This window comes from Echiichthys vipera (assembly GCF_963691815.1).
Source record: "Echiichthys vipera genome assembly, chromosome: 19".
Lineage (NCBI taxonomy): Eukaryota > Metazoa > Chordata > Actinopteri > Perciformes > Trachinidae > Echiichthys > Echiichthys vipera.
The window spans coordinates 11,677,336-11,693,149 of record NC_139844.1 but is presented as its reverse complement, the minus strand read 5'-3'; the positions used below and the strand labels follow the sequence as shown (position 1 = coordinate 11,693,149).

The window sequence follows — 15,814 nt, the reverse complement described above, 5'->3', positions numbered from 1 at the left end:
TATCTATTTGATGTAAATATAATCATCGGTAGTGGAGACTGGGGGCATGTTTGTGCTTTTGATGTCTAGACTCAAAACCTCTTGAACTATTTGGATAAAATGTGTATGCAGGTAACTTGCATTCATCGAATGTTTGACTGAAACACACAACGTCAAATGTTACATATTTCGGCCGTCTGTCTGACAACAACAATTAAGCTTTTGGGGGCGATGATTAATATGTTGGGTTTTTTGGTTTAGCCAGTGGATATTCGGGCCAAAACTTCCTATTCAGAGCAACGGCCATTGTGGCATGTGAGTGGAGTTGGAGTTGAGAGACGGCATCTCTATAGGCAGATAACTGCATATAAATAATAATAAAAAGCTAATTGAAAGCTGAATCGTTGTCAGGCGGTAGATGAGATGGTTTTCGTAATTGCATGACAGCCAATGCGTTCTGCCTCATTTGATCTCCACATAGACTGCATGCTCAGACATGATGCTAAATGGTAAATACTAATCGTGCCTCAAACGGCAACCAGACCTCTTCCACAACACAAATCTTGTCCCACTTCCTACATATTCTATATTCCTATGCACTTGTATACAGACTCTGTTTACAGAGATAAGGTTGATTGTAAATGCTTATGGGAGCAATTGTAACACCACAATTGAGAGTGTGTCTAAAGTGTATAAATTAACCCCCCAAGAATATAAAACAATGTAGCCTAATTCTCTAACAGACGGTTTACTAATGTATCCTCATTTTGTAGGAGGCGTCACCTGCATGACCTTCATCTGACCCGAGATCCACTTGTTGTTTTTGCACCTCAGAACCTTTTTTTTCATAAGCAAACATTATGGACAATGAATACACCTCTGACGCGCATCACATTCAGAGCCACATGCAAATACACCCTCTCTGTGTGTGTCGCCCTTTCTCTGGTCTTCCCCATGACTTATTAATGTGCTACAGAAGCTGAAACCTGTCTCATTATGCACCCTATGAAAAATTTACACATCTCCTTTTTCCTTTCTCATGGCAAACCACATGATGAATGAACAGAATGTTGATAATTCACAGGCTTGTACCCCCACTTGGCCAATGTTTGGAGACAAGATGTTAAAATGATGCCACTCGTTTCACTCAGAGGAGTGGAAATCTAGTTTTTCCGGTTTGGTGCTAATTATGCAAGCAAAAAACATTAGGGATAAATGCACCATTCAATGTCTCTTCACCTCTGCTGACTCCAGTAATTGACCTGGATTAGCTCTGGAGCTTGTTAAACACTGAGAATGCAAATGTGTTGGGGCTGGGTCTCACATACTTTACTCCAATTAGAATATGCACTGTAATGAGAGATTATATTGTTGTTGTTGTTTTTTGAGGCACTGGTTCATGCAGGGATGAGTTTTACAGCATGTGGCAATTCTGTTCTCATACAGTTACAGACCTTACCTGGCAGCTGCTCACAGCAAGCGGCCTCCTTTTGTTACACAGAGCAGCACCACTGGAGGCGTGTGTAAACAGCTGCTTTGTTGTTGGGGGAAGAGAGAAAGAGTTCTCTGTATTCACCCAGATTTCCCCTTCTTGGTGAGAGATGTGAGTCAGCTGGGGCCAAACTATCAATCCTCTGGTGTTGAGATAAGAATGCATTTAAAGCTTTATTGTGCCATAGGAAGTAGTCTTGGTGAAGTTCTTTAGCAATTTTTAAAATCAATCCCATGTCTCAGGGTCTACTCACACTTACCATATATACTGTCAGTTTATCCGTGCTGTGCTTAAGGGTATTTGTACAGCTGTATATCAATAGTCGTCAGGACCGCAGTCAATGCTTGTGCTAGTGCTTGTACATGTGCCTGGCTGAAGCCCATCTCTCTCACCCGGGCTGCAGCCGGGAAGTGACTGTCATAGCACTGTACACTTGGTTCACTGGTCAAACAAGCTAGACTTTAGCCGTAATCATGCTTGGTCACGGTACGAATGGCAAGTGTGACTAGACCCTGAGAAACAACTGACAATTTGTCTCTCTTCCTCTACAGACTTAGCGCCGTATCTTTGTAAGGGTTTTTCCTTTATAGCTGCTCTAATTAGAAAACATGATGTTTCTGGTGCTTTGATATTATCATAATAAAAGAAACACAAATGGATCTTAAGGAAGAAAATTTTGAGAGCTGCTATTACAGTCATTCCATGGCTGCAGTGACTATGCAGAGTTGCAGATGTGTCTGCTCTGTACACCAGCAGCAGAGTCGCAGCACAGAGTAGCAGGATTTGGTATCAAAGCCAAAAGGAAAAGTGCCTTTTTAGCAATATTTTGGATTTAAACCAACACTGACAGGAAACCTAATGTTAATGGGGCAATTGGCTGTGCCAGCTCCACAATGGAAGCTCTGCCGGAGAGGCCAGAGATCAACAGGTATTACTGATATTACAGCTGCTGATGAATTTCTACATCTGAAGTTTCTTTTAAAAGCCCAATTATTATAATGGACGCAAGCTTCTTTTTGGTCTCTGCTGCGGGAAAAGAAAAAAAATCCTTCATGAAAAGTGACTGCATGGTCGTGTTTTTATCTTGATGCCCTTATACATGCATGGCCTATAAGATTGCTCAGTATGTTAATCATTAAAATGAGAATGAATTCATGAAAAAAAAAAAACATTTAAATGACGGTATTTACGAAGCTGTCGTTCAAAAATGAGAATGTCTAACACGATCTCTGATTCAGACAGACAGTATGAGAAAAATAATGTATTTTTCAGACATTAAAGCACAAAAACATGTTAGAAACCTAAAATACAAGTATGGACCTGAAAATGAGCATCATACGCCAGCTTTAAAGATTTTATTGGAACATATGCACTCAATCCCTCCCTTATGACCAGATTGAAGAAATAGATATACATTTGGAGTGTATTTATTTTGTACATATGCTAAGTCTGACCTTTCATTGCCACCAACGTGAGAAGAAGTAGCTGACCTTGATGCGTTTAATATCCCTGTTAAACAGCTACACCTAAAATCAATTTATTTGACTTTGAATGAGATTTGTTCAATTGGCCTGAGAAAATGAAGAGCTAATGCAGGATCAGAGCTGAGTGATACTTCAGTGAATTAAACATGCAGCCTATTGCGGAGGCGTGCATCTTGAGTACATTTCTTCTTCATTGCTTGTCTCTTTAAGCCGGTGTTGATGGAGTCTATTTTACAATAGTGACCTTATCCTGACAGCCTGAATGCAACCAAAATATGTTGACTGTCTTGTTTTCTTGCAACAGAATATGTACGTAATTACCATCAGAATGACATTTTATTTGAACACCCAGCAGAAAATGCCAATTTATTTCCTGCTCCCTCCTTTGCTTTTCCCTCTCGGTCGCTGCTCATTTGTTGAAGTGTCTTTGCACTTTGCCAACTGTCAACCACATACAGAGACCGCCTTGGGGGATTTAGGAGAAAGAGCAAATGGCAGACTTGCTGCATGGAATTGATAAAACTCCATTGCCCCCTCCCTTGGTTGTTGATGCTCAATACACCCATGTAGGAATTGGGAAGTTTTTGTTTTGAACTAAACCACTGAGGCTTGTGGAGCCTGGAGTAGACAGCCAGTCATTCCTGTATACTGGGTGTGAATAAAGTTGTGAGGCCAAATCAAAGGAGAGCTCGACTGAAATTCACACAGATGGCAAAACCAGTTGGATAGAGAGGATCACACAGTTTATGTCAGCTTTTTTCTTATTTAGATTGCACAGTGGACACAGATTGCCTCAACACCCCCTCATTCAGAAGATAAATAAGAATGCTCTGCTTTTCCCTCGCTGCTGTTGGTGCTTCATCACCAAGCCATTTAGTCCTACTAGCCACAGCTCCCCTGCTCCCCTGCGACCCACTGTTGTGTCAATTATTGTACTTTGCCATCTAGAAGTGGGGAATTTCATGTGGTGAAAAATACTGTGAATGTACCCTTTCTGCTGTGAAACCCCACAGTTCTCCTCTGAGGTCACACATGTCTTTCAGCTTTTTTGAAGGTAAACGCAACACAAAGAGGAAACGTAAAGTGTAAAGAGTGATATTTCTCTTTTTTCTCCTCCATCTCATTCTTGTGAGCGTGATATCTCAGGAACCTCAGGAGGAAGGGTCTTTAAACTGTATCACCTGGAATGCAATGATTAGATTTTGGGGATCAAAGGTCAAGGTTGCTGTGACAAAAGGCATAACTCAAGAATTTCTATGCTTATTATGACAACATTTATCACACAGGGGATGAGTCATCAGGACTTCTGTATGGCTGTGATGCCACAACTATACTTTATATAGGCAGAAAGGGCGGCAGAGAGTGCAGATGCAGAAGAGCTGGAAACACTTAACAATCAAAGAGGTATTTTGCACCTCGTAAGAGGAAAGAGAAAAAAAAGTGGAGGAAGAAAGAACATTTGGCATGGCTTGTTTACAAATGTATAACCGATCTGCAGATTCCCCATGACAGCTGCCATGACATTTCATTTGTGAGAAATGTATTAACTGATAGAATCTCAAAAGCCTTCCCTAACGATTTTGGGAAACAAACTAATCATATTTCAGCCTATTCCCACCTGCTCACCTTTTGAAGAAATGGGATAGGGAGTGCTTCCACATTTATTTTCCATGGCACGTCCTGAAAGGAGTTAATGTGCTGTTTGTCAAAAGACTGATATGGTGGAGTCAGTGTTGTGTTAATGTTGATAGACTCTCTGGCATTCCCAGCACATCCCTCCGTCAGCTATACATAGGTCGGGCATTTGCTGATAAGCGACAGTAATAGCTAGCAATGTTCCTTTGCATAATCGTCACCTGATATGGCTTAAAGTAATTTAATTGATTATGACTGCAAATGAGATTTCTGCATGAATTAAGACTCAGACAGGAGGGCAGCCATAGAAATAGAATGAGAGTAGAACAAACATCGAACTGTTTGATGACCACAGGTTAGAGTGATAATAGAAGTCAGTGGGGCCTTTTGGCCTATCATTTCATGAATGAAATTTTATGACTTACCAACAGAAATATGGAGCAATTAAATCAGGAAATCTGCAATTTAAAAAAAAAAACAAAAGACTTAGACTTAGACTTCTCTTTATTGATCACTTTGGTATGACTCCCGTAAGGAAATTGAGTTTCCAGCAGCTTACAAAAACACAAGGGAGGTATAAAAAATACAATATAAGATAACCAATAAAGTCTTAGCTAAATAAATACAGAAAGTATAAAAAAAAAAAACAATAAAAAAAGCATCACTCCACTGCTCATTTGTCACAAAACTTCCTAGGGTCAGGAAAGCCTATTAGTTAACAGGTTTCCAGTTCTGATGTGCTGATTTGAATGGCGATGTCCATTTCTTTGAGTACAGTACACATTTGTATATCTTGACTCAATTCTTGTGTTAAATCTCCCCAATCATTGAAACTATTACCAACCCATTTTAAGGACATGATTGGTTGTAGGTCACCTTTTATTACTCTGAGTGGTTGTGTTGGTCTATCCAATTTCATCCAGAAGCATTTTGCTCTGCACTGTTGATAACATCCCATCGGAAATCGAAATTGAACTGAGAGGGCCCATACTTAGGCGTGTGTGATGCCAGGCTAGGTTGGTACGATATCTTACGAAATATGAAATCCTATTTAACGCAGTGGAATGGTGACCAGTTCATTATCGTGATGTAAAGTTTAGGAACCAAAATGACTTAGTTAAGATAAGAAAAGTTTGTGCTTGGACTTAGTACTTCACACACATACACACACACACGCACACACACACATACACACACACAAACACACACAGACCCACACACACACACAAACACACACAAACACACAAACACTCACAGACCCACACACACACACACGCAAATATATCCCAAAAAATGTGTACACAAAGTCCTGCAACAGTCGCTGAATTGAGAGCAGCCATTGAACATGAACACACGCAAATACTAAGTGTGATTCCATTGCTTTGCGTTGTCAGCACACACACACACACACACACACACACACACACACACACACACACACACACACACACACACACACACACACACACACACACACACACACACACACACACACACCAGTCCTCTGGGACTGCGACCCCTCCTTCATACATGTAACCTGATTTCCTTCTTTGTTCTGAAGGTGATTTCTACAGTTATACTTTTCGGAGGTTTAAGAACAGTGAATGAGGACAGCCTGTAATGTCTAATGTTTAAGAAATGCTACAGCACACCAAAATGAATTACCAAAACCATCTAGCCTTTATTTGGACAATCAAAAAACATTTCTGATTTAAGAGATCTGTCTACAGAAGTATTTCATCACATTGTCATCCAGGGTCTTAGGTTAATTATCAAATAGCTTTATTTTGAGCTAGTAATAACAGTTAAAGTACACATAAACTTAATTTTAGACTAATAAAAATGATTTAATTCCATACTTGTATTATTCCTGGTAATAGACCACCTGGCGCTCATGTCCTTTTAGATAACTCCATTATCCAGATTTGTACAAGAACGCAAGATAGCAATGAAAGCAGAATGAAATGTACAAATCATGCTTCCCTGGTGAACCACTGTCCATTCATCTCCCTTTGTATATAGAAAGAGCTCGAGTCAAGGTACAATACAGCCTAATACTCAAAGTAAAAGGTAGCATTGTTGAGTTATTTTATCTTCAGGAATAAATCTCATCTTATAACTATGAATTGCTTTTATTGTAGAATTTATGGCCAACTTTTGTGCCCTCTTGCTTGTTGATGTGAATGTAAGCTTAGTGAAAAGACTACACAGTCTCCAAGCAGAGACCCTTTTAGGATGTCTAGTAGGTGTGTGTCTTTATCCCTGTCAGATCACAAACCACCTTGTGAGAGGAGAGCAGATATAACAAGGTCACCATGTCCATGCCTGGGATGCCTTTGTAGAAACAGACTTAGTGGATGTCACAGTGAGCATCCTGAGAGTGAGACCGGTGCTCCAGTATGACGGACGGTTCATACAGCAGATCATCCTCTCCAAGTGTTGAACTGTGCTCCAAGTTCACAAAGTTAGGGATATTAAATTGAGAAAATAAGGCACATTCTCCATCTGTATCTCTCTCCTCTATTAGTCTCTTGAGAGGTTGGTGTCCACTAGCTTCGTCAACATCCTCTTCCATCTCGTCCATCCCTGAGGAGCTGATACCTCTGCTCCCCTGCTGGACTCTGTGCTTTCCAACTCTCTCATCTTCTGGTTTTTGCTTCCCCTGACCCCGATCCTCCTCGTTGATGTAGAAGTGAAAATATGAGCGGGATGTCGCAAGCAAGGGCCGAGAAAAGGCTTTGTCGCTTTCATCCTGGGGTCCATCAATATCTACCAGACAGCTGCCTGGTCGATGGTGCTTTTCAGCAGAGTCTGGGTTTCTGTTAAGAAAGAGGGATCGCAGCACTGAAGTGAGATTGAAAAAGGAAAATGCTTTGAAAATATCCTGAATGAACCTGTAGCCAAACATTTTTCAGTGTCTTATTTTCCTCTTTTTCAATATTTTTGTGTCCGTGTCCGGAAATAAATGCTAAAAATCATCCTAGCAACCTTTGATGAAAAGAACAGAGGGAAAAGACTTAGCCAGCCAATAAATGGCCCATTTCCTCTCCGCTCAACCTCAGTGTCATACTCCCTCTGACCTTATATAAGTCTCTTCTCTCCAATTCCCACTGCTGACCTTCTCAGGAAATGTGCCTTTGGCCATATGAAGCTTATCTCCAAGTGAAACAGGAGCTTTCCACAAAAGCACAATAACGTGCATTTGAGAACAACCTCCCACAATAAAATTCCTAACAACTTAATCTTCTGTCAGAAAAGAAAATGCATTTACCGCAGCTCACTACAGTCTTGAGCTCACCCGGCCTCAGACATGAAAGCTGCCTGGGCTCTGAGATGAGAAGAGTGAAAGCTGAATTGCTTGAGCTCTCCTTGGTGCTTAAACATTCCCTACGGGGCCAGATGCAAAAGCCAATGGAAACAGACTAGCGTTTATACTCACTCTTGATGTGGCGCCCCTGTTTTTGTGAGCAGTGTGAGGACAAAGAACATGAAAATGACAAACACGGCCAGGCCAACCCAGAAGCCGATGACGATGGAGTCTGAAATTTCAGAAAACAAAAAGAATCTTGTCGTTACACATCATTTAACTGATGAACCCATCTCTCTGCTCCTCCCTCTGTACCTGACGATTTTATTTTCTGTCAGGGGCCCTCTCATTTTCTCAATGTAAGTGGGTATTCACGGCTTCTAAAGTCTGATCTCAACATGGTATTAAATTGTCTGCATGTTTGCTGATGGACGTTTTTCGTCTCTTTAAGTGGCTTTATCATTGGAGTATTAAAGATGCTGCTGGATATATTGTTGCTAGAGAACTTGCTGTTTGTTTTGAGAGGCAGGTAGCGGATGTCTGCCCCCAGCAGATGCAAAACTGATAACAAGGAGTGAAATATGGGGGTGGGGGGTAAATGCTTCACTACTAATTAACAGCCCTCAAGGTGAGAAAGAAACACTTTGCTGCCACATAGACAGGTGGCTGAAAAAACACACACACACTCTCTCTCTCTCTCTCTCTCTCTCTTTCTCACAAACACACATACACACACACACACACACACGCACACACACACACAGTAAAAGGCAGAGACAACAATGGGAGATGGGTGTTTACAGTTGTTGCTTACATCTGTGAGCTTTGAGTCCTTCAAAAGACACGGGCTCCTCATCGTCATAATATTCATACTGCCACACGTAGTCATTGCGACGTGCGCTGGTTTGGCTCTGGTTGTGGAAGTCGGACATTTCAAACCGATTTTTACGTACCTGAATAGCAGAGAACAAATACAAATCATCCCAGCAAAGACGCAATATAAATGCATTATGTTGTTATAAAGCCATAAAGTTAACAAGCCGTAATCTCACTGTGTTGTTGAAAGTCTGCAGCGTGTGGATTCTGGGGGTTCCGCAAACAACTCCTGATGTTACGTCCGTCTTTTGGAATTTAACAACGCAGCAAAAAGGTAATAGAGTGCAAGGAAATCCATCGCTTTACCGTTACGCGAAAACTCTGTGCTCAAAAGTCATGTAAGCGAGGCAGAAGGCTTTTGGCACACATCACCGTCATGCACCATCCTCTGTACGGTTGGCTCACTCACTCCCACATACTGAGATTACACTGCACAAAATGCTCATTTTAACCAGCCAGTGCGGGGGCGAAGAGGCAGCTCCCCTCTAACACACGAGGAGGCGTTTCCAATGCAAGTGATTATTCTGGAGGAAGATCTATTCCTTCGTACAAAACTATTAGTTGATCTCTAAAGCAGACTAAATGTGCAGCACAGTGTGCTTGTTGGTTAATAAATTAAATAGTCATATACATACGTGCATGTTTACTTAGCACAATTACGCACAAGAGTGAGTTTGAAAAGCCATTTAGTCTGAGGATGTATTATTATAAGTACGGTAACACCTTTCAGTTTCACTTGTTTCAAGTTATCTACAAACATATGGAGACCATCTTGAAATGTATGTATGTTTATTATAACCTTTTCATTCAAAATATTAAATAACGTTGACATGCAGAGAAATAAGACACAAGCGCCAAAAACAAGCTGCCAATCAAAGCCAATCAGAGGGAATACCCACCTCTATAATAACAATAATAACAGTGATATACTGTACATTATGCATGATTGTAGTTTTTAAACTAGAATTTAACCACTTGTTTTGAGGAGACAGAATCTCACTGTGTAAGACTTCCTCTGGAACAATTCATTAGTGTTGAGTGTGAAGATGTGCAGGCTTCGAACAGAATACATGAATCTATAATTATATACTCCATTTCTTTGATCTTTCCCCCAAATATGCCAGTGCCATCACACAAGTGACATCAGTACCACAATTAAGAAAGCAATTTTATCGTGCTGTTGATTTTAATTTAATGAACAGCTACTGGGCACTGTACTAAAGCTGGTGACTCTTTCATAAAATATTCAAAGAAGGACAGCACAAATCTCTTGAGAACAATCAATGGCGGCACATCAGTAATGCCCTTTGTGCTTACACATTTAGTGAAAGTGCAGTTTTATAATTTGCCACCAACCAAGTCTCTCGAGGAAGCAAAGCTCTAAATAATCTGACCTTTTTTCCATTTAAGTGGAGTGCAGGGTTGTTGAAAGGGTGTAAACAAAGCATCAGAAATGATTAATGATTTTCAACTTACTAGCATCTTCATCCAAGCAAGCGGCTTCATTAGTCCTGCATTATGTTTAATGGTTGTAATCTTTGTACTTCTAAAGCAGAGCCGCGCCAGGCATCGATTCATTCACTGTTGTGTCACCAAAATTAATTTCTACATCATTAAAATGACATTCACTAGAATGACCCCAAATGCATAAAACACATTCAAGTAATGTGCTTTTAGTGCTTTTTGTATACTGAGTTGGAATGATCTTAGTGTAAACCTAGAAAGTTAATAATGTATTATTCCTTTTGTTAATTTACTGATACTTCTACAGTCTTTTGCCAAAACCACACAAACATGTCTCCACACTGTGCAAGGGTACTCTGCAAGGTGCCTTGTTTTTTGGCAAAGCTCGTACTGACTTTGGCATCACCATGGGATACTGATGAACGTGTAATTTTGGCATCATCTAGTGGTAGTATTAAGACCAACACTATGGCAGAGTTATTGGCAAAGGATACTGCAAAACCTGGGATATAGTTCATTTACGGTAAAAAACAATACAACCTTACAGTAGTTTTGGTACCTAAACTTGAACCTGATAGGCAGTTCATTTTTGCTGATGTTGGCCAAAAAAATCCAGAATGATCTTTCATCATATTGTAAATTCGGCATTTTGAGAGAAAACTTGAAAACTTGCGCCTCCTCTTGGCTCTGTTTCAGGCTTTGAAAAATCTTACCCGGGATGGGAGACTTTGGCTAATTGATAGGGGAAAGGCAGAGCTGCAGAACTGCGCTGGGCTTCATATTCTGGTGTTTTTTTTTTTCACCATTTCATTGTGTTAAATGGAATAAGATACCATATGAATAAGCCTGTGAATGTTCTCATTCGTCCAGGTCATCGTTATCCTCAAAGCAATTTCAGTCAAAAACAACTGGACTGGTTGTTTGTCTAGGAAGACGTTTCACCTCTCATCCAAGAGGCTTCATCAGTTCATGTACACATCTGACCAGGCTGGGACTGGTCCAACTAACTGGTGTGGAGATCCAGGTATTTAACCTCTCACAAGGCCGATGATGTCACTGACCCCCTTTGTGCTCCAAGTGCCCACGCCCGTCGTTAGAGTGACAGTCGTTGGTGGGCAGTTGGTTTCGACCTCGTTAGTGCTTCGTTAGTGCTCTATTGAGTTGAGTCAATAGAGCACTAACGAAGTTGAAACCAACTGCCCACCAACGACTGTCACTCTAACGACGGGCGTGGGCACTTGGAGCACAAAGGGGGTCAGTGACATCATCGGCCTTGTGAGAGGTTAAATACCTGGATCTCCACACCAGTTAGTTGGACCAGTCCCAGCCTGGTCAGATGCGTACATGAACTGATGAAGCCTCTTGGATGAGAGGTGAAACGTCTTCCTAGACAAACAACCAGTCCAGTTGTTTTTGACTGAAATTGCTTTGAGGATACCATATGAATCTTTCTCCATCAAAATAATATCAACAAACTGTTGTTCACATCGTACAAACCCATTGATGCAAATATGTGAGCAACACAATATATTCTCATCAACAGGCTACTATGATATCTTAAGAAAAATTCTGTACAAAACTCTGCATGATATCTTATGAAACGGCTACCGGAAGTCGACTGTGAGACGATGACTGACTGGCAGTGGGATGTGATGGTTATGTTTGGTGTCGGTTAGGTGTAGACTCCAAACTACCATTATGTGACCGTTTAAGTTTAAGCAAGGAGTTAGGCATCAAAACGAAGATAAAAAAATGTGGTTTGGCCTGGTACTTCTGGGACATGAACACCAAAGGGAACCCCAGTGAAAGTCCCCATGTCTTGGGAACCATCTAACACTCCAACCTGCCCCCTTATGCAGAGATCAGCGGCCTTATACTACGTCTCTGGCTTTTAATACATGGAATACACAACAATTTCTACGCATTACTTTTCGTAGTTATATGTATATGAATAGCTTGAGCAGCGTAACAATAAATGTTTCAAAAACGACAACTAATTAATTTAAGCAAAGACGAATACTATAGTATAGTATAGTATAGTATAGTACTATTGTAGTGAACTAAAGTGGATATTTCCCTTTGAAGCCCAGACCTTCACAAAAGGAAAAGAAAAACAGATATTATTACTAGATTCATTCTATTCAAACATGTAATGAGTGGAAAGGCTACATGAAAGCTTGATGTATACAGTGTTATGTCTCATATTCATCTGCAGATCAATATTGCACAACCAGTTTCTCAAAGCTGTCATGCTGTGTTTACTTTGGTCTTTTATTCTTTGGTCTGTTGCTTTGTTCTCTTTAAGCCATGATAGTCATGGGGAGATGATGTGCTGTTGCACAGTGACTGTTAGGCTTTGATCTAAAGAAAAGTATCCAGTGGAAGCTGGTAGCTAGATGGTCAAAGTCCTTGACGGGAAGAAGCCAAAACTCTTTGTGCTGAACACCAAATATAAAGAACATTTCCTGTACATCTAGACTTCTGTATTTCAGCTTTATAAGGAGTGAAATTCAGCCTGCCGATGTTGGTGTGGGAGTTGTAGGCTACATAGAAAATAATAAGGCCCGCTGTGCACTGCCGGTGTGTTTTGGCCTTTAGATATGGAAGCAGAGAATCTCAGCCCTACACCAGACTTTGGGTTTGGTACATAGAATGAATATTAATCACAATAGTAGATTAAAGATAAATCATCAGCAACAGTAAATCGGTCATATATCAGTATACCTTTATAAACCACATTACTAGATCAGTGTTGGATTAACATGCTAAAATAGTAGGTTAGCTTTGGAGCAACTACTCCATTACCATTAGTGCACTAACAAATTATGTTTGTATGTAATATTTGTATTATGGAACAATATTATAATTGATTTAGAGTTTTATTTTTGGTCACCCGGTAAATGTTATATTAGTCAAATATTAACTCTCATTTAATTCTATTTTTAGTCTCCACTAACTACTGGGAAACATCTGGCTTTTTAGCTCTGAATGCTCCACCGTGTATACCAGCTAGTGGCTCACTGTGTGTGCCTGCTGTCTGGTGTAGTGTACATTGGGTCTTTACAGCTTTGTGAATAAACATAAAAGCTGTGTAAGCTCTGTAAGGCTGGCGATAGCTGCAGATTCAATATATACTTCTCTGTGAGTTTGAAGAGGCTCAAAAACATGTTGTAAAAAATATTCATAGTCTCTGCATTGGCAATGTTGTTACGTGCAATACATAATATTGATGTTTGCTGATATAAATTCATAAATTCCAGCAGTGAAGGTTCACGCTCGACTGCTCAAGATCAGATAATAGAGCTCCCTTTGTTCTCGGGTCCCTCCTGTCTTTTAATTTCCTCCTTCCTTTCTTTTTCCCAAAGATAGATTAAATATTCATTCACAAACTAATTGCACCCTGTTCCCCTTATGTATCTGATTCTGGGTTTCAGTCTCAGCCTCTGCAGAACAACTTCTCAAAACAACAATCTTTGCACGTTGGAATTCACCTCTTCCACTCCACCCCTCTGTGGGTGTGGAATACATCAACTCAAAGTTGCCACCCAAATATCAAATGTATTTAATCAGTTAATTAAAAAGGTGACCGAGAACGGCAGTTTCCTTAAGAGGTTCGGCCTGGGATACTGAGGCTTCTCTATTCTATTATCAGCACTGCAGCCCCCCCCCCCCCCCCCCACACACACACACACACACAAACACACACTCTGCAACATCAACCCATCTTTCTTATTTGTTATAAACTGACTCCCCCAAGTGTCGTGCTGCACATTAAGCAGTTGCAGAAGTTCATCCCAGTGCAGATTTATTGTCTTGTGCTTTATGGTTTGCAAATTAATTTGCAGTATTTGTTTTCCTGTCTTTCTCATATTTTGGTTTGGCTATTTTTGTCTACTTACAGCACACTTTCATCCAATAAAGTGGTTTTCCAAGGGACTGGGACTTAAATGAACCTACAATCAGTCTGACCTTCTGCATATCCTACTCTCGGAGCACAGGTCAAAGCTCACAGAAACCCATGTAAACAGGCATAGCATATCACATGCACTGTGATATCTGAAGTGAATCTTAAATCAATAATATACCTCAAGATTATTGAATTGCAGCTCCTTGAGGTTAAGTATTTGAATACTAAACAGAACTGCAACTGGACACCTGAAGGATGGACAATGCCATATTTATCTGCGGCTTGGTTATTACCTCCATACCTCTGAGCCCTGTGCCTTAGGGTTCATTGATCAATTCAAGATTCAAGATTGAAGATTCAAGAAGCTTTATTTATCCTGAGGGAAATTATTGTGCATCAGTTTCAATACAAAGGTGGGAAAGGATCAGAGTAACAATAAGCTAACATAATCGAATCAAATAAAGCTAACATCAAATAAATCAAACAATAACTAAATGTGACAGATTGCAGCTGACATTGTTGTTAAACATAGGTATATACAATATTTAGCAGCAAATTGAAATAAGATAAGTACAAACTAAATAAGTTATAAGGAGCGATAAGTGATAACAGTGTTAAAAATGTAGCAGCATTTCTGACTGAACTAAGTTCGAGTAAAGTACAGTAAAGTGTAGCAGCAGTAAATTACAGTACCACTAATAAAGTGATGTAGTGGTGATATAAAGTGACAGTGGAGTGTAGCAGCATTTCTTACTGAACTAAGTTACAGTAAAGTACAGTAAAGTGTAGCAGCCTTTCTTACTGAAGTAAGTTACAGTACAACAAGTGACAAAGTGACATTTTCTCAGGACACAGTGTCTCCACTGTTCCTTACCTGAACGGGGGGAGATGAATCATACAGTTTGATGGCCATCGGAAGAAAAGACTTCCTCCGGCGTTCAGTATTACATCGGGGCAGAATGAGTCTGTGGCTGAAGGTGCTTCTGCTGGAGGTCAGCAGCTGGTGGAGAGGGTGAGAGTTGTTGTCCAGGATGCTGTGCAGTTTAGACAGCATCCTCCTCTCCGACACCGCCACCAAAGAGTCCAGCTGGACCCCCAGGAGGGAGTCAGCCTTCCTGATGATCTTACTCATCCTCTTGGCGTTGTTTGTTATTCTGTGAGGATAATTCATCCAGGAGATGTCCGCTTCAGAATTCAAATACAAAAAGGAACCTATGACTGTTTTAGCAAAATCAGAGATTTACATATTAATGGCTCACCTGGGAGAACAAAAAAACTTGAATACAATACCTTACAATCATATTGTGTACAATGTAGATATACATCTGAAATCTCTAGTATGATCTGCTGAGAGTCCATGAGATAATAATGTTGATTAGCAACAGTACACACAGTATGAATCACATAAAATGGCTTTTGAGGTGAGAAGCAGGTAAACTTTTTCAGCTCTTCACTGTTTTAATGATGATGATGCACCTTTTAAAAAGCCGTATGCACAAAGTGTTCCCTTTAATATCTGAAAGCAAAATAAGCTCTATGACTGCCAGCTGGAAGCAGGAAAGTGGTATTAAAGTGTCTCCTCAGTACATTTTTTCTTGATCCCAAAGAGATTGTGATACACTTTATCTTCATTATCTCCTTGTAAGCACAACAGAAGTCTTTTCTTGCTA

General features: G+C 40.3%; 1 protein-coding gene across 1 annotated transcript; it reads right to left on the bottom strand.

The window, feature by feature from the left end:
* Positions 1-6,339: 6,339 nt before the first annotated feature.
* On the bottom strand, positions 6,340-9,172 carry LOC310961794 (melanocortin-2 receptor accessory protein 2A-like). The gene is made up of 4 exons (XM_083934024.1): positions 8,950-9,172; positions 8,712-8,850; positions 8,030-8,129; positions 6,340-7,409 (listed from the first exon to the last, which is right to left on the bottom strand). Exons 2-4 carry the CDS (start codon positions 8,827-8,829, stop codon positions 6,941-6,943), a joined length of 687 nt encoding a protein of 228 aa, XP_083790150.1. The 5' UTR covers positions 8,830-8,850; positions 8,950-9,172; the 3' UTR covers positions 6,340-6,940.
* Between the last annotated feature and the right edge of the window lie 6,642 nt (positions 9,173-15,814).

What these genes read in the sequence shown, in the direction of transcription:
- LOC310961794 (XM_083934024.1), bottom strand. Translation starts at nt 8,829, where the DNA reads ATGTCCGACTTCCACAACCAGAGCCAAACCAGCGCACGTCGCAATGAC. An exon ending in AGGACTCAAAGCTCACAGAT is followed by an intron (nt 8,130 to 8,711) that starts GTAAGCAACAAC and finishes CTGAAATTTCAG; the next exon opens with ACTCCATCGTCATCGGCTTC. An exon ending in ACAGGGGCGCCACATCAAGA is followed by an intron (nt 7,410 to 8,029) that starts GTGAGTATAAAC and finishes CTTTCTTAACAG; the next exon opens with AAACCCAGACTCTGCTGAAA.